Below are 23,946 nucleotides of genomic sequence, written 5' to 3'. Positions count from 1 at the left end.
CCATGAGTTTCTTTGCATCAACTCAACGACAGGCGTGTTGGGTAAATGTTGCGGTCCCACCCGCCATGGAAAATGTCACAGGCGGGATGGAAATTTGAAGGTTTGTTGACTTTGGGCGGTAATTTCAGATCTTGGGATGGGCCTCAACTGGAAAATCCTACCCGTTATGTTATAACAGTGACTATCGTACTTCATTGGGTTGGATGTTCTTTGAACTTCCAGAGGTCAGGAAAGGAGCTACATAAATGCAGGTGCTGTGTTGCATCTGTTAGTATGATCAAATGAGCCCATTTCAACAGAGGCGCACATATGGGGCACCAGCTTTTCAGTTCCCTACTTCACATTTTGATGAGATGGAATTCAATGGAAATAAAGCTTATTCAAGAGTTTAAGCAGAACAAATGTCCATTTGCACTTTCCACATCAAGACATATTTTAGATATTTTATTGAGCAGGTCGCTGACAAACATGTTGAGAACCAATTTGGGGGATAAAAGATTCAGTCATAAAAATGGACCAAAACATGAGGTAGTCATGGTCTTGTTGTGAAGTGTTGTTTTATGCACCATAAGTCATTTATATACATCACCACATTATAGTCCCATTAACTGGCTGAGGTCTAATACATCACCACTGGTGTCTTGGTCAAGGTCAATGGGGGAGGGGGAAAGCTACATTATTCTAGTGCATTTTACCACTAAGTCAAAAGAAATGCACTGAAGGTAAGTAAAAAGAAGTTATGGATATTCTAGACAATGATGTTGGCAGTAAGCCATTTATTTCTACCGTCCTGGATTTAAGAGTCATTTCTCCTAGGACTAAATGATCGTATTTGGATCTGGGTCTGGTGGTGATAGGGGTGTAAGATATCCTAGAATAATGAAGGTCTGACTGTTGGAGCAGACAACCAATATTTTTAATGAAGGGGTCAAGGGATGTCGAGGCTTCAAAGGATCAATGGGAGAGAACTAAGATTGATCAGCTGGTGCCAGTAGTGCTAGTAAGTGTACCACGGAAACCTTGGGAAATAAGCAGCATCTTGAACAATTGCAAATTGGACATTCAACATATTTGAATATTATCAAATTTAGTACTCAAATCAAAGGATTTCACATTGAAAACAGTGGTCCACTCAGAGACAGGAAAATCCACAGTAGACAATGATGTGAGTTGAAAGTTTATTGTCAGCCATTCTAAACTGATTTTGTAGCTGAGCACTATCCTCCTGCCCCCACCCCACAGATAAACCACTCAAGCTCTCTGGGAACTTAGAATTGGAATGGTAGCTATTAGAACTAAGTACAATGCAGAACTTTGGCACAGTAGAATGGAAGTAGCTCATTTCAACGGTCATTTGGAATTAGATAGTAAAGCCTTTTGTGACTGCCTTGTTTGTCTTTCCACGTACCCATGGTCTGTATGTTGTATTCCGCATCGTGCTTTGTGTGAGAGATATTCACTTCTTCAAGTTTGAAATATCTAGATCTCTGCACTGATTCTTTGACAGGTACATCCTTTGAGTGCAGTTAGAGTGTAAGATTCGTTAACTTCCCCTCAGAAATCAGATTCATCATTAATTAAATTTGCAAAAGATCTTTTTTTACAATAGCTGTTTGCAAGTATGCCATTCATATTTGGCTAAGTAGTGGAACAAAAAAAAAAGAGTAAAACTGGGAAATATGGGGTTGGAGTCTCTGTTTTTGGGACTATGTCCCCACGCCGTCGGGAAAACTGTGGTCTTTTACACCAGGAAAACTGGCGTCAAAAGGCCACAGATTCCCCGTTCTGCTGGGGGCCTAGCAGGCAGCTGTCATAGAGCTCGCAGCTCTAGCTGCCGATATGGCCCCCTGCACTTCCGGGTCAGAGACCGTGCATACGCACGTGCTCCATAGTGGACTCAGCCCATGGCCCTGGACCGCCGAAATAGTGCCCCGCATTGGCCGCTAGTGCGCTCCGGACCGCCGCACACATTGCGCCCAGCCCCGAATGAAGCCCCCCCCCCCCCCCCCCCCCCCACCGCCCGCCAATCGGCCCTCCCCGACTGAGTCGGCCTGGGACTGAGTCCGCAGCCGCCACGCCGGGATCACGGATGGTGGGACCATGTTAGAACTGTGTCGTCGGGAATTCGGCTGGTCGGCAACGGAGCATCGCGGGGCAGGCCTCAGGCAATGGTCTGAGGCGGTGGATACACGGTGCGGCGTACTCCATAAGTACGCCGATTTTTGGGGGTGCGGAGAATTGAAGAACTGGCGCCGTTTCCGATTTTGTGCCGAAAACGGATTCTCTGCCACATCGCCGAACCCAATTTCACGTCGGGGAGCGGAGAATCCAGCCCAAGAATACTGGTTCAAACCCTAAAATAGAGCATCAGTAGAAATCCTACTGTGGGGCTGTGTAGGATATGCAGGCCGGTGTGGTAGGCGCTGACTCTCTGAGCCACTTTTAGAGGGAACTGGAGAAGATCCTGCTGAGGACAGAAATCACACCTCACAGAATGTAAAGGTGTCTTGATAAGTCTTTGTAATCCTTGGTTCACCTGACCTCTGTGGCTGACTTCAGTGACCTGAAGGGGTCATCAGAGAGGAATTTTCCAGGATATATTTCACCCCTTTGATAGTCCTGAGTTTTATTTTCATTGACCGGGATTTTGAAATGGGTTGCAAATAAAATTGACAGTGTTAGCAATTGGAGGTCTAGCACCTTCAATGAAGAGAAATATGATTATTGTGGAGTATTGTAACTGCTACCCCCATACGGCTAGAACCTAATTACTGTTTGAGGAAAAGAGTTCTAAACTTTTACCACTCTATGGGCTGGATTCTCCTGCCTCCCGGCCACGTATTTCTCGACAGCATGCGGTCCGCTACCGGCCGGATTCACTCTTCCCACTGCTGTCAATGGAATTTCCCATTGAAAAGCCTCATGCCACTGAGAAACTAGTGGGCGGGGGTGCGCTGCCGATATGACCAGAGAATCCTGCCAGCAGTGAACAGCCGGAAGATTATTTCCTACCGGCGCGATTCTCCCAAAAGGGAACAAAGTTCCCGAGCGAGTGTGGTTAGCCGTATGTTTCCCGGCACTCACAGTGCCAAGAAACACATGACTATTCAATACGGGGGCCTGAGCGGGGAACATTAAATGGCGTCCCAATCTCCGAGGCCCCCGAAACAATTCAACAGCGCAGAATGAGGCCATTCAGTCCATCGAGTTTGCACCGACCCTTGAAAAGAGTACCCTGCTGAGGATCGTGCCTCCACTCTATCCCCGTAACCCAGTAACCCCCCCCTAATCTGCACATCTCTGGACTGTGGGAGGTCACCAGAGCACCTCAAGGAAATCCACACAGACACAGGGAAAATGTGCAAACTCCACACAGTCACTCAAGGCTGGAATTGAAACCCAGTCCCTGGTGCTGTGTCACTGCAGTGCTAACCACTGTGCCACCATGCCACCCTGGTGACCATTTTCATTTTAGATACCCCAGAGTGGCCATTATATAGTTCCATTAGTATCGGGTGTCACCTTAGGCGGGGGACAGATACTCGGGACGCCAAAGAATGATACCGTCCTCCATGCATTTCATCTTTCTTGGTCAGATGTCCGCGGACTCTGCCATTCAGGATTATACGCTTCAATTTTGACAGTATTGGGTCTTTCTATGTCCAGGTCTTGATTTGCCAAGTTAGAGTCATCATGACCTCTTCCAACCCTGGCAGGGGAACTGGGTTGGTGGGCAGCGGGAGGCGACTCAAGGCATCAACATTAACTATTTGTGTTCCAGGGCAGTGCTCTAAGAGTATTCATAAGGCAAAAGTAATAGGACACTTTTTGGGGCCAAAATAGGCTAATAAATTGGACAACAAATTGTTTTACTTTCTGGAAGACCTCCACCTGTGGCACCTCCCAAAACCATTTTTGGTACTTTTGCAATAGTATGTGTCGTGGAGACAGCAAGGAGGCTGAATTCAGGATAAATGTCCCATAATTATTGACTAATCCCTGGAAGGACTTCAACTCTGTGGTATTTTGTGGAGTTGGTGCTTCCCTAATGGCCATCACCTTGTTCTTTACTGGATGTACACCTTTTCTATCTTCCCGATAGCCTAAATAGGTCACTTTGATCGCTTGGAGAACATATTTGTCCCTTTTTAGATGTCCGCCAGCTTTCGAAGATCCCTGCAATATCTAGGTTTTCCAGGTGCTCTCGTTCTTGAGTCCTCATGACCAGAATGTCCTCTAAGTACACATCCACTTTGGTTAACCCTTCTTCCAACTTCTTCCATCGGGCAGGAGATACAGAAGTCTGAGAACTCGCACGAACACACTCAAAAACAGCTTCTTCCCCGCTGTTACCAGACTCCTAAATGACCCTCTTATGGACTGACCTCATTAACACTACACCCCTGTATGCTTCATCCAATGCTGATGCTTATGTAGTTACATTGTATACCTTGTGTTGCCCTATTATGTATTTTCTTTTATTCCCTTTTCTTTCCATGTACTTAATGATCAGTTGTGCTGCTCGCAGAAAAATACTTTTCACTGTACCTCGGTACACGTGACAATAAATAAATCCAATCCAATCCAATACGGAATGTGTTCTCCATGATCCATTGGAATATGGTGCCCATTGATGAGAACCCGAAGGTCAAGCAAGTCTACTTATATAGGCCCTTGTGCATGTTGATTGTACTATATTTGCGGGATGGCTTGTCTAGTTTGAGTTGAAGAGAAGCATGGCTCGTGTCTAACTTAGTGAAGGTCAAGCCACCTGCTAGCTTGATGCATAGGTCATCTGTTTGCAACATGGAAACCCGATTGACTGCAAGATTATAATCCCTGTAGAGGTGGACCGATTTGTCTGGCTTGATGACGGGGACGACAGGTGCTGCCCGGTCTGTGAATTGCATGCGTCTTATTATACCTAAATTTTCCAGGCGCCAAGCTCAGTCTCTACCTTCTTCAACAGGGAAAATGAAACCAGTCTTGCTCTAAAATATTTTGGCGTAGCAACAGGGTCAACATAAAATTTGGCTCTGGCTCCTTTTATTTTGCCAAGGCCCTCCTGGAAGCCTTTTGCTGATGACTTCATACAGTCCTCCCATGCCCAGCCTGAAAATCTCTAGCTAGTTCTTGAAGCTTCAGAGCAGTGCAGACAGGGGCAGTTAAAAAAACTACTGTTGTAACACTCACCTGGAAGCAACACATGTTTTTCAGTCTTGAGTGATTTTGAAGTGCTGAGCTGGAAATTGACAGCACCTAACTCTCTTTGAAGTGGTTGATATTTGTGAACATTAAGGTCATAGCACTATAGAGTTACTCATCCATGAAGAAGATGAATGAAGCAAGGCTTACAGCTGCGATTGTGGAAGCTGTCAATCACAGCCCACTACCAAAAATGAATGAGTGGCTTGCAGCTACAGGATCTGAGGGGTTTAAACGTAAGTCGCTGCTTTCTCCTTCCAGGATTGGACAATCATTTTCTTAAATTGCCCCTGTTCAGCTACAAGGCTGTTTGTCAGGAAACGCTGAAACCAGGGGTTGGGTTTGTGGACTGGTGTACAATAAAAGCATCATGGATGTGGCCAGGATAGTTCACTGCACAACTTGTGTATGATCAATGTTATTCCTGTACATGTACATGTATGTATCCGAAAATTGGAAGCCATGACCCGATACAAATTATTGGTTAGGAATATTGTGTACAGTTCTGAATATAACAGCTCTGTTGTGATTCAGTGTGACCTTGAAAATGATGGGAAAGAGATTCCAAAATATGATTCTGGGATCAATGTTTTTAATTATGGAGAGAGACTAGAGAAATTAAAAATCTTTTGGATGACTTTGTTGATAGGAAGACATGAAATAACACTACCTTGTGCATGTTGATTGTATTATATTTGCGGGATGGCTTGTCTAGTTTGAGTTGAAGATAAGCGTGGTTAACAGCTGCAGTGTTTCTAAGCTCTTACATTCAGAGGAGGAGGTAAAGTGGGAAGCTTTTGGAGGAGGGAGAACAAGAGATATCCATGGAAATCCCAATTCAGAAATGTCTTCAGGGGGGCACCAGTGCAATGAGCCAGGAGCAGTATCTCATGAGGCTATGCTTCACAAAGGAGGGTAATGATTGAGATGTGCCACCTCCTTGACCATGACCTGGAGCTTTGAACAAGGGGGAAAAGCCACCCCCCTCCACCCCCAGTGGCTGTGAAGATCACCATTGTCCTTACATTTTACATCACAGAACCCTTCCAGGTGGAAGGTGGCGACATCAGCAATGTGTCACACTTGCTCATGCATAGAGACATCTGGGAGGTGACAGAAGTGCCACAAGAGCAGAGGGAATTTCATCCTTTTTTCCCTTGAGGGAGGAAGACTATTTTGAGAGGGTGCATTGGTCCGTCATTTTAGCAAGCTTCCCAGGATTACAGGACACCATCGTCCGGACTCACGTGGCTTTCTGGGCCCCCATGACAACAAGGAGCAATTCGCACCCGCAAGGGCTAGTATTTCTAAATGTGCACTTTTGTGCGCTATATATTGTCCAGGGACAAACAGCTCAGCAGCAGACAGGGTTAACTTGTTACTGTTATACCGTCAATTCACTGTGAGACTGTGATAACGAGTGACTATAAGGCTTTATTATCCTGGAACTCGCCTGACAGTGTCTGCTGTACAAATGAGTGCCACCCACAGGTGGGCGGTCCATATAGCGCCCCGGGGAGGGCGGAGCCAGAGGAGGAGCCCATCAGGGTTTCAGTACAAAGTCATAGGTCACAGCACTATAGAGACAGTTCATACTTAGGTGAATACATTCACCACAGTTACTTTTCTCTCCCACTTTCTCTGTATCACGGGGCACAGCAGCTGGTGACATAGTTATTAGCACTGCTGCCTCACAGCGCCAGGGACCCCGGATATATTCCGGCCTTGGGTGTCTGTTGGTGTGGAGTTTGCACTTTCTCCCAGTGTCTGCGTGGGATTTCTTCGCGTGCTCTGGTATCCTTCCAGAGTCCATTTGATGAGGACTCGAATACTGAGGTAGTATGGGCTGAGTTAAGAAACAGGAAAGGAGAGGTCACCCTGTTAGGGATTTTCTATAGGCCTCCAAAAAGTTCCAGAGATGTAGAGGAAAGGATTGCAAAGACGATTCTGGATAGGAGCGAAAGTAACAGGGTAGTTGTTATGGGGGACTTTAACTTTCCAAATATTGACTGGAAACACTATAGTTCAAGTACTTTAGATGGGTCCGTTTTTGTCCAATGTGTGCAGGAGGGTTTCCTGATGCAGTATGTAGATAGGCCAATGAGAGGCGAGGCCGTATTGGATTTGGTACTGGGTAATGAACCAGGACAGGTGTTAGATTTGGAGGTAGGTGAGCACTTTGGTGATAGTGACCACAATTCGATTACGTTTACTTTAGTGATGGAAAGGGATAGGTATATACAGCAAGGCAAGAGTCATATCTGGGGGAAAGGCAATTATGATGCGATGAGGCAAGACTTAGGATGCATCGGCTGGAGAGGAAAACTGCAGGGGATGGGCACAATGGAAATGTGGAGCATGTTCAAGGAACAGCTACTGCGTGTCCTTGATAAGTATGTACCTGTCAGGCAGGGAGGAAGTGGTCGAGCGAGGGAACCATGGGTTACTAAAGCAGTTGAAACACTTGTCAAGAGGAAGAAGGAGGCTTATGTAAAGATGAGACGTGATGGTTCAGTTAGGGTGCTCGAGAGTTACAAGTTAGCTAGGAAGGACCTAAAGAGAGAGCTAAGAAGAGCCAGGAGAGGACATGGGAGGTCTTTGGCAGGTAGGATCAAGGATAACCCTAAAGCTTTCTATAGATATGTCAGGAATAAAAGAATGACTAAGGTAAGAGTAGGGCCAGTCAAGGACAGTAGTGGGAAGTTGTGCGTGGAGTCCGAGGAGATAGGAGAGGTGCTAAATGAGTATTTTGCGTCTGTATTCACACAGGAAAAAGACAAAGTTGTCGAGGAGAATACTGCGATACAGGCTACTAGACTAGAAGGGCTTGAGGTTCATAAGGAGGAGGTGTTAGCGATTCTGGAAAGTGTGAAAATAGATAAGTCCCCTGGGCCGGATGGGATTTATCCTAGGATTCTCTGGGAAGCTAGGGAGGAGATTGCTGAGCCTTTGGCTTTGATCTTTAAGTCATCATTGTCTACAGAAATAGTGCCAGAAGACTGGGGGATAGCAAATGTTGTCCCCTTGTTCAAGAAGGGGAGTAGAGATAACCCTGGTAACTATAGACCAGTGAGCCTTACTTCTGTTGTGGGAAAAGTCTTGGAAAGGTTTATAAGAGATAGGATGTATAATCATCTGGAAAGTAATAATTTGATTAGAGATAGTCAACATGGTTTTGTGAAGGGTAGGTCGTGCCTCACAAACCTCATTGAGTTCTTTGAGAAGGTGACCAAACAGGTGGATGAGGGTAAAACAGTTGATGTGGCGTATATGGATTTCAGTAAAGCGTTTGATAAGGTTCCCCACGGTAGGCTATTGCAGAAAATACAGAGGCATGGGATTCAGGGTGATTTAGCAGTTTGGATCAGAAATTGGCTAGCTGATAGAAGACAAAGGGTGGTGGTTGATGGGAAATATTCTGACTGGTGTCCAGTTACTAGTGTACCACAAGGATCTGTTTTGGGGCCGCTGCTGTTTGTCATTTTTATAAATGACCTGGAGGAGGGCGTAGATGGATGAGTGAGTAAATTTGCAGATGGCACTAAAGTCGGTGGAGTTGTGGACAGTGCAGAAGGATGTTACAAGTTACAGAGGGACGTAGATAAGCTGCAGAGCTGGGCTGACATGTGGCAAATGGAGTTTAATGCAGAAAAGTGTGAGGTGATTCATTTTGGAAGGAATAACAGGAAGACAGAGTACTGGGCTAATAGTAGTGTGGACGAGCAGAGAGATCTCGGTGTCCATGTCCATAGATCCCTGAAAGTTGCCACCCAGGTTGAGAGGGTTGTTAAGAAGGCGTACGGTGTGTTAGCTTTTATTGATAGAGGAATTGAGTTTCGGAGCCATGAGGTCATGTTGCACTTGTACAAAACTCTGGTGCGGCCGCATTTGGAGTATTGCGTGCAGTTCTAGTCGCCACATTATAGGTTGGATGTGGAAGCATTGGAAAGGGTACAGAGGAGATTTACAAGGATGTTGCCTGGTATGGAGGGAAGATCTTATGAGGAAAGGCTGAAGGTCTTGAGGCTGTTTTCGTTAGAGAGAAGAAGGTTAAGAGGTGACTTAATTGAGGCATACAAGATGATCAGAGGATTAGATAGGGTGGACATTGAGATCCTTTTTCCTCGGATGGTGATGTCCAGCACGAGGGGACATAGCTTTAAATTGAGGGGAGATAGATATAGGACAGATGTCAGAGGTAGGTTCCTTACTCAGAGAGTAGTAAGGTCGTGGAATGCCCTGCCTGCAACAGTAGTGGACTCGCCAACACTAAATGCATTCATAGATCATAGATCATAGAATTTACAGTGCAGAAGGAGGCCATTCAGCCCATCGAGTCTGCACCGGCTCCTGGAAAGAGCACCCTACCCAAGGTTAACACCTCCACCCTATCCCCATAACCCAGTAACACCACCCAACACTAAGGGCAATTTTGGACACTGAGGGCAATTTATCATGGCCAATCCACCTAACTTGCACATCTTTGGACTGTGGGAGGAAACCGGAGCACCCGGAGGAAACCCACGCACACACGGGGAGGATGTGCAAACTCCGCACAGACAGTGACCCAAGCCGGAATGGTCATTGGATAGGAATATGGATGATAAGGGAATAGTGTAGAGGGACTTTAGAGGAGTTTCACAGGACGGCGCAACATCATGGGCCGAAGGGCCTGTACTGCGCTGTAATGTTCTAATGTTCCTAAGATATGCAGGTTAGGTGGATTGGCCATGCTAAATTGCCGCTTAGTGTCCAAAAGGCTAAGGGGGGTTACTGGGTTCCAGGGATAGAGTGGGGGCTTGTACCTACGTAGGGTGCTCTTTCCAAGGGTTAGTGCATACTCAATAGGCCAAATGGCCTCCTTCTGCATTCTAGGGATTCCATGATTCTATGCATTTGTGTTTCTGCCTGTTTCTTTTTGTCTCCTCCTGCTTTCTGCACAAACCTTTATTCCATTCACTTATTCTCCCTGACTCTCTCTCTGAATCTGACTGTCACACTTCCTCCCCTCTGTCTGTGGAAAAACCTTACCAGTCCCGCTGAAATAACTCTGATCATTTAACCAGGAGAAAAGATAGGGGGCATGTGGTGCAGGGTAGGAGGGTGTTTAATCAGTGGGCTGACCTTGCTAGAGGTGCAATGGAAGTGGCAATGTCTGGCCACCTCTCAGAGGTGGGTATTTGATTGTGTCCAATTGTGAGCAGATAGTGAATCTTCGAGGCGCACCCCTGACTGAGGGGGGTGGCTTTTGGACGACAGGGGTTATCCGCTGTAGTTGCAGCTGATGACGCCCATGCACGACCCAGGGGCGTTTTCGAGCGGTGCTTCGGCATTCTGAAGATGGTTAAGGTGCCTGGACTGCTCTGGAGGGGTCCTCCAGTATAGCGTTAGGAAAGCCTCCCACGCCGTGGTAGTCTCCTGTGTCTTCTACAACATCGCACAGCAGAGGGGTGACGAGCTGAAGGAGGGAGATGAACAGCAGGCCTCATCCGACAAGGAAGGTGCGGCGGAGGGTGATGATGGGCAGGACATGGGGATCGGGCACGCATGGGAGGCCGCACAATGTGTGCGCCTGGGCCGAAACGCACGGGACGCTCTACTCAGCTCCAGGTTCACCGTGGCCTGGACAGCGGCACGGACATCCCACCTCACCCTCACATCCCACCCCCACATCCCCCCGTGGCTGTCCACTCTCTCCCATGAACACCCTCCTTTCGCAACCCCCCCCCTTGCAACCCCCTTGTGATTCCTACCTGCCTCACTATGGGGTACGGGGCTGGCAGTAACAGCGGGGCTGGCCATTGAGATGGAAGATAAAGTCAACCCGCTCTAGGATTGGTTCTGGTGCACTGAATTGTTTGACAATATCTGACTCCTTCCCACAGTAGCAATTTCCACTATCCACTTGGGTAATCACTGCATGCGTGCTGGCCATTCCATCACACGGTGCCATTGAATCCTTTGGGTGACGGCGGTGTGTGAGTGGGGGGGGGGGTGGGGTGGTGAGAGGGATGGGGGTGGGACACCAGAGTGGTGAGCGTTGGCTGCTGTGCAGTTCTGGCACCTTCCCTGTGGGAGTCCCCTTGGGATGACAGATGGCCCCGGACTACTCCATGGGACGGGGGTGCGAGTAGAGCTAACCCCAACACTCTCGTGCCACCTGGTGCTGCCAGTACTGGAGGCCCAAGTCCTCCCCAACCAGGGTCTCGAAGTTCTCAGCCACAGAGCACAGGGAATGGACCACCTGCCTGTGGGACTGTGCCACATCAGCCAGTGCCCGGGTAATGCCACTGACACCTCATCCATGGCCCATTGTGACTAGGCCACGTTCTGGAGCATAGTGACAATGTCCAGGTAGCCCTGGTATATGGCAGCCTGTGATAGTGCAGGCTTCCTCTGAGCCTTGACTACCGCCTGCGCAGATTGCCCCAGGACTTGTACATGTTGACACATGGCTGAAACCTTCGCTTCCAAGGCCTCCACTGCAGACTCCACCGGTGCAGTATTGGCCTGGGTGGCACGCATGGTTGGCACCACCTCCTGCTCCTGCAGGCGGTTCGACACCAACTGCGCTTGCAGGCACTGGATGGTCGGCGGCATCCCCTCACCCAGCCCCTGGCTCTGCGACGGCATCTCCACTATCGATGAAGCCCAAAACCCATCTGGAATCTTCCAGTCTCCCTGAGGTTGACCCCCACTATGGGTTCCCTGGACGGCAGCTAGTCCCTGGGGTTGGGCTGCCACCTCCACCTCGGGTGTTTGTACCTCCTTCTGTGGTACTTATCAGATAGTGCCCCAGGAGCATCTTTGCTGATATGCCCGACCGAGGTGAATGTCTCTGGGATGGTGGGGGGTGTTGGAGACAGCTGTGATGGGAAGTCAGTATCCCCCGCAGACTGGTGCTCCGAGGTGCCTCGGGCTGCGGGGCGAGGGCTCCCGCCTGTGTCCGTGTCCTCCTCTTCCGCGCTGCTCTCTTCCTGGGTTGGGGTTCTGGTTTGGGTCAGGGGCAAGGGACACCAGAAGGGCCTGCCTCATCGCCAGGTGATCCTGCAAGGCACTAGACAAGGCACATGATTGGATTGTGTGTTGGGGTAGCGGGTGGTGGTGGAGGGCGCAGTGTGGGGGTGGTTGTGCTGGAGGGGAAAGTCTGGAGAGGTGGTATTGTGGGTGGTCGGTGTGGGGCTGGTGACACTGCCAGGAAGAACCCCAACTCAGCCGGTGTCACTTGCCTGCCCGATGCCGATCTCTGACTTGGTGACTGCCCCCCCCCCCCCCCCCCCCCCCCCCCCCCCCGGGGCCTTCCAATCAGGTCCACTGCTCAGATGCGGTGAAGACCACAGGTCTGGCATCCCCCTCCGGTTTTCTCCCTCTCACGACAGTCCCCCTTGGGGGGGAGGGGGAAAATGCACAATGTTAGGCAGTCGGACACATGCAGCAGGTGGCATAGGGGTCTGGTGGACCTCGTGGCCAGGACACTTGGCCATGCTGGCTGGTATGGGTGCTGGCAGGTGGTGCAGGCTGGGAGTTCGGTAGCCCCTCCCCCCCATTCCAGTTTGGGGGTGGTGCGTTTATGGGTGTGTGGGTCAGGGATAGTGCCAGGGGCACAGCACTGTCTACTCATCCTGGTCACCCTGCGGAGGTTGTTTTTATGGCACTGCTGGCCGATCCTGGCAGTTAATGGTCGGTGGATTGGTTTGGGAACTGCGCTAAATCTGTTGTCGTAGAACACCATCGATTCAGTCCCGGTTTCAACACTTAGGGCGGGGTTTCTGGCTGCGTCCACCCGGTGATGAGAGAATCCCGCCCTAGGTCAATGGAGTTTCCATTGTCTGTGCCTCGCCCATGGCGACCTTGCGGAGGGCAAGACGGAAGAATCCAGCCCTTAGTTTATAGAACGGAAATTCCACCGGAAATATATCAAAGAAGCTTTTTAAAAATGCCATTTTATTCGTTAAAAACCTTTAACACCACCCTCCGATTCCACCACCACTCCTCAAACTTTGCTACTGCCCCCTCCCCCCACCAACTCAAATTTGTGTCTACCTTAAGTGAAGGTGGGGTGGAATGGAAAATCCTGCACATTCTTTCCAGGTCCACCTTTCCAAGATCATTCAGGATCTTGCATACTTCAATCAAGTCACCCCTCAATCTCCTAAACTCCAATGGAAGCAATATTGAGGAGGGAAGAATAAAAAACACATGAACCCTCACTCAGGCTGCAAAGAACGTAAGAGGCTGGATTCTCCGTTTGGGAGACTAAGTCTCCTCGGCAGCGTCAAAATGGTGAAGTTTTATGCCAGGAAACAGCTACCAATTCTGCGCTTTGCTGGGGGTTAGCAGGGAGGCAGCGTAGAGCTCCCAGCTGTGGCTTCTGATAGGGCCTGCAGCATTTCCGGGTCCATGGTCATGCATGTGCATGGTGGTGGCCTACAGCGGCCGCGCTGTGCTTCATGGTGTGCTCAGCCCGCGGACCCGGAAAGCAAAAATAGTACCCCCCTTCAGCCACTCTGCACCCCAGACCACCTGACCACAGTGCTTCCAGCCCCGAATTAAGACCCCCTGCTCATGGATAGGCCGTCGCCCGACTGTGGCGGCACCAGACTGAGTCCGCAGCTGCCACGCTAAGTTCACGATGGGTGAGACCACATGCGTCCCATGTCGTCGGGAACTCGGCCGGTCGAGGATGGAGCATCGCGGGGCGGTCCTCAGGCAATGGCCTGAGGCCATGGATATGTGGCGCGGTGTACTCCTAGACTACGCCACTTTTCAGGGGGTAGAGAATCCGAAATCCAATGCCGCTCCTATTTTCAGCGTCAAAACAGATTCTCCGCCCTGTCGCCGAACGCAATTTTGGCGTCAGGGTCGAAGAATCCAGCCCAAGAGGTTTTGTGAATCGGCGATACAAAATATCTACTGTTTTCTCAACGTGCTGATGTGTTTTTTTTTGTCTCTTTGCAGTGATTTCTAGCAGGTTCGGAACCATGGGGGATGAGGAGATTGCCGCTCTGGTTGTGGATAATGGATCTGGGATGTGTAAGGCTGGTTTTGCTGGGGATGATGCTCCAAGAGCTGTATTTCCTTCCATTGTCGGGAGGCCTCGACATGAGGTCAGTATTGAAAGAGACTTCTGCTATCAACCATCTTTTTTAATGAAGGAAGACCTTCAACTCACAAACTTTTCAAGAAAGCAAACTGTATTTAGATACTTTGGTCAAGATCACAATGAGTTTTTGCTTTTCTGTGTATTTCTCTCTTCTTTTTCTGCTTAAGTAAAGGGTGTCCTTCAAAAAAACTGAACAAAGTATAATTCTCAAAAGTTATTGTTGCATGTGTGACTCTGAGCCAAAGGAGATCTTCGGAGATGTATCATAGAAACAGTACAGTACAGAAGGAGGCCATTCGGCCAAGTCTGCAACCGACCTCTAAGAAAGAGCACTCTGCCTTGGCCCACTTACCCCCACCCACCCCCGAAACCCTAACATACACATCTTTTGACACTAAAGGGCAATTTAGCAAGGCCAATCCACCTAACCTGCACATTTTTAGACTGTGGGAGGAAACCGGAGAACCTGGAGGAAACCCACACCAGCACGGGGAGAACATGCAAGCTCGGCACAAACAGTCAACCAAGGTCTTAATCAAACCTGGGCCCCTGGTTGTGAGGTAGCATTGATAGCAACTGTGGCATCATGATAGATTTACAGATCTTAAATGAGAAGAGAGAAAGGTGGTGGTGGTGGTGGTTGGGGGGGGGGGGGGGGGGGGGGGTGATTGTAAAGTGGAAAATGTCAGAGATTCGGCCACGAAGGTTGAAGGTACAGCTGCCAATGTCATAAAAGGTCAGAGTTTAAAGTGTGCATTATTTTTGAAAGGTTATGGACCTGGGAAAAGCTATCCAGAGAATGGGAATGGAGGGATTTAGACCTGAGACTGGGAATTATTAAACAAGGAATTGGAGCAGGAGACAAAGTAGATGATGGGCAGCGAATGATGGGCAAAACATGGAGCAAGTTAGGCCAGGGACAGCAGTTTTATATGAAGTTAGGTTTATGAAGAGAAAGAACGGAAGCCTGATCAAGGAGAGTTTGAAATGTGGATTTATTTCACTATTCCCCATTTATTTTCTTTCTTCGATTAACATGAGGAGCACATCTTTCATCCATTGGTAGGTACAGTGGTTTGACCGCTTCGACTCAGCCACTCAATTGGTTTAAAATTGGTCAGCAAATGGGATCTTAACAATTCATGGCTATCTTTTAAAAAATAGCCTTTTATTAAGTGATTGTGGCGCTCATAAGGAAGATGTGAGGGGATTTTCGGATATTTCGCTTTATTAATAATTCATTCTTGGGATTTAGGGGTCTCTCATAAAGATGGTATTTCTTTAATAATAATAATCTTTATTGTCACAAGTAGGCTTACATTAACACTGCAATAATGTTACTGTCAAAGTCCCCCAGCCGCCACACTCCAGCGCCTGTTTGGGTACACAGAGGGAGAATTCAGAATGTCCAATTCACCTTTTGGGACTTGTGGAAAGAAACCAGAGCACCCAAAGGATACCCACGCAGACACGGGGAGAACGTGCAGTCTCCACACAGATGTGACCCAAGCTGGAATCAAACCTGGGACTCTGGCGCTGTGAAGCAACCGTGCTAACCACTGTGCTAATGTGTCCTCCATCTTCCAGTCTCTGACCCCATGATACTTCCTAGGGCTGACCCCTCCCTCTCTCTCTCCCTTGGTCAACCCTGGCCATGCTCCCCTTCGATTGTTACCTCCCCCTCTCCCTCCCCACGCCCTCTCCCCGCCTCCCTCAGTCAGCCCTGGCCAGCCTCCCATCTGACTGTTACCTCCCTCCCTCGCTCAGTCTCGGCCAGCTTCCTCTTTGACTGCTGCCACTCGATTTCAATCATGAATGCCTCTTCTCCAGTGGTTTAACAAAGCTCCACAAAGAAGAAAATGCAGTCCCTACTCACTCCTAAACCACCAGAAATACAACCTGGCCTGATGTACGCCATGTTCAAACAATTGTGAATCTCAAGTCACATATTTCTCGTTTGTCGATTATTTAATTGGAGAAGCACATGGACATTTTGGCAAGGTTGCCTTTAAATGAACTTGAATGACATGCAAACGTTTTAAAAAGGGGTTCCTGACGCTTGCCATCAGAAAGCCTGGCTGCCGTCAATCGCCGGCAACTTAATTCCGTAGTTTTGTCCTGCTGCTGACGTTTAGCCTCCCACTCAAATAAGTACCTCCACCCACCTCATGTCCTGCCCCCGAAAGCTTCACAACATTCCAATGCCATAGGATTTTAATATGTTCCTGTGTATACAAATCAGTTTGTGTTTAATGACTAAGTAAGAGGATACATACTTTCTATGATTACATTCCTTTGTTTCATAAACATAACTTTTCTTTCCTAATTCCAGGGCGTGATGGTGGGAATGGGTCAGAAAGAGTGTTATGTTGGTGATGAAGCCCAGAGCAAGAGGGGGATTCTGACACTGAGGTACCCAATTGAGCATGGGATAGTGACCAACTGGGATGACATGGAGAAAATCTGGCATCACACCTTCTACAATGAGCTGCGGGTTGCCCCAGAGGAGCATCCTGTTCTGCTCACAGAGGCACCTCTCAACCCCAAAGCCAACCGGGAGAAGATGACACAGATCATGTTTGAGACCTTTAACACACCAGCCATGTATATCTCCATTCAAGCTGTACTGTCCTTGTATGCCTCTGGCCGCACTACAGGTATTGTAATGGACTCTGGTGATGGTGTCACTCACATTGTGCCCATTTATGAGGGGTATGCCTTGCCCCATGCCATTCTGCATCAAGATCTAGCTGGCAGGGACCTTACTGATTACCTGATAAAGATTCTGACTGAAGGTGGGCACTCGTTCACCACCACAGCCGAGAGGGAGATTGCTCGAGACATCAAGGAGAATCTATGTTACATGGCTCTTGACTTTGAGGCTGAGATGGACATCGCTACCTCCTCTAAGACCCTAGAGAAAAGTTATGAGCTACCAGATGGTCAAGTCATCACCATTAGCAATGAGCGTTTCCGATGTCCGGAGGCGCTCTTCCAACCTTCCTTCCTAGGAATGGAAATAACTGGGATCCATGAGGCCACCTTCAACAGCATCATGAAATGTGACATTGACATCAGGAAGGATCTGTATGCCAGTATTGTCTTGGCTGGTGGGTCCACTATGTACCCGGGTATCGCTAATCGAATGCATAAGGAACTCACAGCCCTGGTTCCGAACACAATGAAGATTAAAATCATCGCTCCTCCCGAGAGAAAGTACTCAGTGTGGATTGGAGGCTCCATCTTGGCTTCTCTCTCCACCTTCCAACAAATGTGGATTATCAAGCAGCGATATGATGAGTCGGGACCCTCCATAGTTCATCGCAAGTGCTTCTAATCAGATTCTTTGAGTGGACGTAGCTTGTGTAGGGCATTGTTGCAAGCAAAACGATCCCTTGTATAACTTTGCTGAGCTTATCTTCCCTTCTTTAAGTGAAAAATTGAAAGAGATATATTCCAATAGATGCTGTTCCTAAAAGTGAATATTCTAATCTGCATGCTGGGGGTCTCCCTATTGTCAGAGGCACCTTTCAATGCTCTACTACAAAATTAAAAGCTAATTAATTTTTCAGTTCAGTATCTTAATTTCCAGCAGTTTTGCATCCTGTCCAAATCCCTGCAATGTGTGTGGTCTCTTTAATTGTTGGTCTAGATTTTTCCAGATCGAGGAGAGTGTGTCCGACCTTTATTACAATTTAATCTGCCCATTTTCTATTTTATGCTGGAGCCCGTGACCATAAGACCATTAGATATAGGTGTAGAATTAGACCATTCGGCCCATCGAGTCTGCTCTGCCATTCGATTATGGCTGAAATGTTCCACATCCCCATTCTCCTGCTTTCTCCCCTAATCTCTGAACCCATAGATAGAATTTACAGTGCAGAAGGAGGCCATTCGGCCCATCGAGTCTGTACCAGCTCCTCCAAAAGAGCACCCCACCCAAGCCCACACCTCCACCCTATCCCCATAACCCAGTAACCTGACCCAACACTAAGGGCAATTTTGGACACTAAGGGAAATTTAGCATGACCAATCCACCTAACCTGCTCATCTTTGGATTGTGGGAGGAAACCGGAGCACCCGGAGGAAACCCACGCGCACAAGGGGAGAACGTGCAGACTCCCCACAGACAGTGAACCAAGCCGGGAATCGAACCTGGGACCCTGGAACTGTGAACCCCATATTAATCAAGTAAGCTCCTTATTAATTTAGAGCACCAGATTTGTGCTTGAGGTGATGTTAGCTACAGGACGGCTTATAAAAAGCTGGAAGGTGGAATTAGACAGAATTGAACGTAAGAACATACAAAGTAGGAGCACGAGTTGATACCTTAGCCTCTCAAGCCTACTCCATCATTCAATAGGATCATGACAGTGATCCCCACCGTAACCGTTCAACAATGATCCCCAATGATTTGAGTTTTCATATTTTATATATGACAAATTACAAGTTATTAGAGAGAGAGAGAAAAAAAAAGGAAAACACAAAAATTTAACATGAATATTTACAGGTAAGCATCTTCATAACAATAATTGTGGCCGCCCCCTTTAGCCAGCATACATATTTTACATTCCCCAATATGGCCGAGGCACATGTTTATAGGCATTTATTTATAGTTTGGTTTTGGGCCTTGGCTTGCCATCAAACCCCCATACCGAGCCCGTAGCCCCCCCCCCCCCTCCCCCCGGCTACCTTCCCCCGATTCCCGTCCATTTTCCCCTGGTTCTTGGCCACCCGACTATTCTTCCTCATGTACGTTGGCCACAAACAGGTCCCGGAACAGTTGCATGAATGGCTCCCACGTTCTGTGGAAGCCGTCGTCCGACCCTCGGATGGCGAATTTGATTTTCTCCATTTGGAGAGATTCCGAGAGGTCGGACAGCCAGTCTGCAGCTCTGGGTGGTGCTGCTGACCGCCAGCCAAACAGGATTCTACGGCGGGCAATCAGGGAGGCAAAGGCAAGGGCGTCCGCCCTCCTCCCCAGGAATAGATCTGGCTGGTCTGAAACCCCGAAGACCGCCACTATCGGGCATGGCTCCACCCTCACCCCCACCACTTTGGACATAGCCTCGAAGAAGGCTGTCCAGTACTCCACAAGTCTGGGGCAAGACCAGAACATGTGGGCGTGGTTGGCCGGGCCTCTCTGGCACCGCTCACATTTGTCCTCCACCTCCGGGAAGAACCTACTCATACGGTTTCTTGTTAAGTGGGCTCTATGTACCACTTTTAGTTGCGTCAGGCTGAGCCTTGCGCACGTGGAGGTGGAGTTGACCCTATGCAGTGCTTCGCTCCAGAGTCCCCACCCTATCTCCATCCCCAGGTCGTCCTCCCATTTCCTTCTTGTTGCGTCCAGTACGGTGTCGTCCCTATCTACCAGTCGGTCATACATGTCACTACAGTTCCCTTTCTGTAGGATACTTGCGTCCAGTAGGTCTTCCAGTAGTGTCCGTCGTGGCGGTTGTGGGTATGTCCTTGTCTCCTTTCGTAGGAAGTTTTTGAGCTGCAGGTACCGTAGCTCGTTCCCCCCAGCTAGCTGAAATTTCTCTGTCAGTTCGTCCAGTGTTGCGATCCTGTCGTCCGTGTATAGGTCCCTGACTGTCAGTGTCCCCCCGTCCTGCCTCCACCTTTTGAAGGTGGCGTCGGTCAGTGCTGGCTTGAACCTATGGTTGTTGCAGATGGGAGCCTTGTACGACATTTTGTACAGGCCAAATTGCTGCCGCAGTTGGTTCCAGGATTGGAGGGTGGCCGTCACCACTGGGCTGGTGGAGTGTTTTTTGGGTGGGGATGGGAGTGCTGCCGTGGCGAGGGCCCGGAGGGAGGTTCCCATGCAGGAGGCCTCCTCCGCACGCACCCACTCGGCTTCTGGCTCCTGGATCCATCCCCTTACTCGCTCGGCTGTTGCCGCCCAGTAGTAGAATTGTAGATTCGGGAGGGCTAGCCCCCCCCTGGATTTTGTTTTTTGTATGACCTTCTTTGGGATCCTAGCATTTTTACCCCCCATACGAACGCCATGATATGTTTGTCCAGCGCTTTGAAAAAGGCCTTGGGGATGTAGATCGGAATGGATCTAAACAGGAAAAGGAACCTGGGCAGTACGTTCATTTTGATCGTCTGGACTCTCCCCGCGAGGGAGAGCGGGAGTGTGTTCCATCTTTGCAGGTCCTTTTTAACTTCCTCCGTCAGGCTGGTGAGGTTCCATTTGTGGATCCCTTTCCAGTCATGGGCTATTTGGATCCCCAGGTAGCGGAATTTATTTCGGGCTTGTTTGAACGGCAGCCCTTTTAGTGCTGCCCCCCCCCCCCCTTGCGGGTGTACTGGGAAGATCTCACTTTTGCTCATGTTGAGTTTGTAGCCCGAGAAGGCTCCAAACTCTTTCAGGAGCGCTATGATTCCGTCCATGCTGCTTTGTGGGTCCGAGATATAGAGGAGCAGATCATCCGCATAGAGTGAGACTCTGTGCTCTCTACCTCCCCTTCGGATCCCCCTCCAATTTTTTGCTGCCCTGAGCGCGATTGCTAGCGGTTCGATTACTAGTGCGAACAGCAGCGGGGACAGTGGGCATCCTTGTCTGGTGCCCCTGTGCAGCTGGAAGTATTGGGAGTTGGTATTGTTGGTCCGTACACTCGCCATGGGAGCGTTGTATAGGAGCTTTACCCAAGCGGTGAACCCTGTTCCAAGCCCAAACCGCTCCAGTACCTCTATGAGGTATTTCCATTCGACTCTGTCGAAGGCCTTTTCTGCGTCCAGGGAGACGATCACCTCTTGTGTTCTCTCCCCGGAGGGGGTCATTATCACGTTCAGCAGGCGCCTGATGTTCGCGGTAAGCTGTCTACCTTTGACGAAGCCCGTCTGGTCCTCTGTGACCACCTCAGGTACACAGTCTTCTAGCCTTTTGGCTAGGATTTTGGCCAGTATTTTGGCGTCTGCGTTCAGCAGAGATATGGGTCTGTATGACCCACATTCCGTTGGGTCTTTGTCTTTCTTAGGTATCAGCGAGATTGAGGCCTGTGCTAACGTGGGTGGCAGTGTGCCCCTAGCTAGCGAGTCTGTGAACATCTCCTGCAGGTGCGGGGCCAGCGCTGTCGCGAATTTTTTGTAGAAGTCCGCCGGGAATCCGTCCGGTCCCGGCGCCTTCCCCGTCTGCATGGAGCTAATGCTCTCCATGATCTCTCCCAGTGCTAGTGGTGCTTCCAGATCCCGTTTTCTGCCCTCTCCCACGACTGGTATGTCCAGTCCATCAAGAAACCGGTTCATCTCAGCCTTCCCCGTTGGGGGCTCTGAGGTGTATAGCTCTTGGTAGAAGGCCTTGAAGGTTTCGTTAATCCTCTCTGGTTCTGTTTCCCACGTGCCTCTGGTACCTCTGATTTGCGCAATTTCCCTGCTGGCTGCCTGCTTTCTCAGCTGGTGTGCGAACAGGCGGCTGGCATTGTCTCCGTGTTCGTACAGGGCCCCGCGTGCCTGGCGGAGTTGGTGTACTGCTTTCCTGATGATCAACCCTCTTAACTGCCCAACAATGATCATCACCCTTTACCGCCCAACAATGATCATTACCTTAACCGCCCAACAATGATCATCCCGCTTAACGACCCAACAATGATCATCTCCTTAACCGCCCAACAATGATCACCACCCTTTTTTAAAAAAATGTTTTTATTGGGTTTCTGAACAAGGTATAATTACCGTTATGTACACAGAATAAGAAACATATTCTGCAGCACGGCAGCACGGTACCATGGTGGCTAGCATAAATGCTTCACAGCTCCAGGGTCCCAGGTTCGATTCCCGGCTGGGTCACTGTCTGTGCGGAGTCTGCACGTCCTCCCCGTGTGTGCGTGGGTTTCCTCCGGGTGCTCCGGTTTCCTCCCACAGTCCAAAGATGTGCGGGTTAGGTGGATTGGCCATGCTAAATTGCCCGTAGTGTCCTAAAAAAAAAGTTAAGTTAAGGGGGGGGTATGGGTATAGGGTGGATAAGTGGTTTTGAGTAGGGTGATCATGGCTCGGCACAACATCGAGGGCCGAAGGGCCTGTTCTGTGCTGTACTGTTCTATGTTCTATATGTACACACATATTTAGAGGAGAAGGGCACACCCCAACATAAAAAAATAAAAATAAAATATGAAATAGACTAACTGGTGGGGTATTGTGCACCAGCTCGACAGCGGCAGCTCTGTACATCTGGCAAAATTACCCACACCACGTAAGTAGGCGACTGCCTGCGGGGGGGGGGGGGGGGGGGGGGGGGGGGGGGGGAACTGGGGGGGAACACACACATTTGGGTGCCGGGGAGAAAATCACGTGTGCGATATTTGGCTGTGCTTTGCGTTGTTGTCACCTGCCCCTCCCGGACGGGTCTCGCTGCCGTCCCACGCTCGCCCCCGCTTCTGCTGCTCCTCCCGTCCTCCATCTCCATTTTCCTCGTTCCCCGCTCCTGGAGGTGTCATGTACGTTTTGGCATCCCGTGCCCTCCCTCCGGCTCCCGCTTCCCTACCCCCACCCCACCCCGCCGGCCCTCCTCTCCCGTCCCCCCAACTCCACGGTTCGCCTCCCTCTCCCCAGGTTTAGCTGTCTTCCCCCTCCCCCACCCCGTCCGTGGTTCGCCCCTCCCTTCTCAGGTTTAGCCCCCCGCCCTCCCTCCCAGTCCATCTCTCCCCTCCATTCCCCGGCTACCTTCCCCCGACTCCCGACCATTTTCCCCTGATTCTTGGCCACCCGGCTATTCTTCCTCTTGTTCGTTGCCCACAAACAGGTCCCGGAACAGTTGCGTGAATGGCTCCCACATTCTGTGGAAGCCGTCGTCTGACCCTCGGATGGCAAATATGATTTTCTCCATTTGGAGAGATTCCGAGAGGTCGGACAGCCAGTCTGCAGCTCTGGGTGGTGCTGCTGACCGCCAGCCAAACAGGATTCTATGGCGGGCGATCAGGGAGGCAAAGGCAAGGGCGCCCGCCCTCCTCCCCAGGAATAGATCTGGCTGGTCCGAGACCCCGAAGACCGCCACTATCGGGCATGGCTCCACCCTCACCCCCACCACTTTGGACATGGCCTCGAAGAAGCCTGCCCAGTACTCCACGAGTCTGGGGCAAGACCAGAACATGTGGGTGTGGTTGGCCGGGCCTCTTTGGCACCGTTCACATCTGTCCTCCATCTCCGGGAAGAACCTACTCATACGGGTTCTTGTTAAGTGGGCTCTGTACCACTTTTAGTTGCGTCAGGCTGAGCCTTGCGCACGTGGCGGTGGAGTTGACCCTATGCGGTGCTTCGCTCCAGAGTCCCCACCCTATCTCAGTCCCCAGGTCCTCCTCCCATTTCTTTCTTGTTGCGTCCAGTACGGTGTTGGTCCTTTCTACCAGTCGGTCATACATGTCGCTACAGTTCCATTTATCTAGGATACTTGCGTCCAGTAGGTCTTTCAGTAGTGTCTGTCGTGGCTGTTGTGGGTACGTCCTTGTCTCCTTTCGTAAGAAGTTTTTGAGCTGTAGATACCTTCGCTCGTTCCTCCTGGCTAGCCAAAATTCGTCCAGTGTTGCGATCCTGCTGTCAGTGTATAGGTCCCTGACTGTCAGTGTCCCTCCGTCCTGCCTCCACCTTTTGAAGGTGGCGTCAGTCAGTGCTGGTGTGAACCTATGGTCGTTGCAGAT

The 23,946-nt window shown here is 49.7% G+C and overlaps 1 protein-coding gene across 4 annotated transcripts; it reads left to right on the top strand.

Annotated features, from left to right (window-relative positions):
- Positions 1-1,363: 1,363 nt before the first annotated feature.
- On the top strand, positions 1,364-17,851 carry LOC119972353 (actin, cytoplasmic type 5-like). 4 transcript variants are annotated; one of them, XM_038808898.1, is made up of 3 exons: positions 1,364-1,507; positions 14,164-14,312; positions 16,641-17,851. In XM_038808898.1, exons 2-3 carry the CDS (start codon positions 14,187-14,189, stop codon positions 17,643-17,645), a joined length of 1,131 nt encoding a protein of 376 aa, XP_038664826.1. In that variant the 5' UTR covers positions 1,364-1,507; positions 14,164-14,186; the 3' UTR covers positions 17,646-17,851. The 4 variants fall into 4 exon arrangements, with proteins under 4 accessions (XP_038664826.1, XP_038664827.1, XP_038664828.1 ...); XM_038808899.1 differs by lacking the exon at positions 1,364-1,507 and adding an exon at positions 6,347-6,502; XM_038808900.1 differs by lacking the exon at positions 1,364-1,507 and adding an exon at positions 6,748-6,805.
- The last annotated feature ends 6,095 nt before the right edge of the window (positions 17,852-23,946 follow it).

This window comes from Scyliorhinus canicula, chromosome 10, assembly GCF_902713615.1.
Source record: "Scyliorhinus canicula chromosome 10, sScyCan1.1, whole genome shotgun sequence".
Lineage (NCBI taxonomy): Eukaryota > Metazoa > Chordata > Chondrichthyes > Carcharhiniformes > Scyliorhinidae > Scyliorhinus > Scyliorhinus canicula.
The sequence above is the reverse complement of the archived record's forward strand: the minus strand, read 5'-3'. Positions and strand labels throughout refer to the sequence as shown.

What these genes read in the sequence shown, in the direction of transcription:
- LOC119972353 (XM_038808897.1), top strand. An exon ending in TCGGGAGGCCTCGACATGAG is followed by an intron (nt 14,313 to 16,640) that starts GTCAGTATTGAA and finishes TCCTAATTCCAG; the next exon opens with GGCGTGATGGTGGGAATGGG.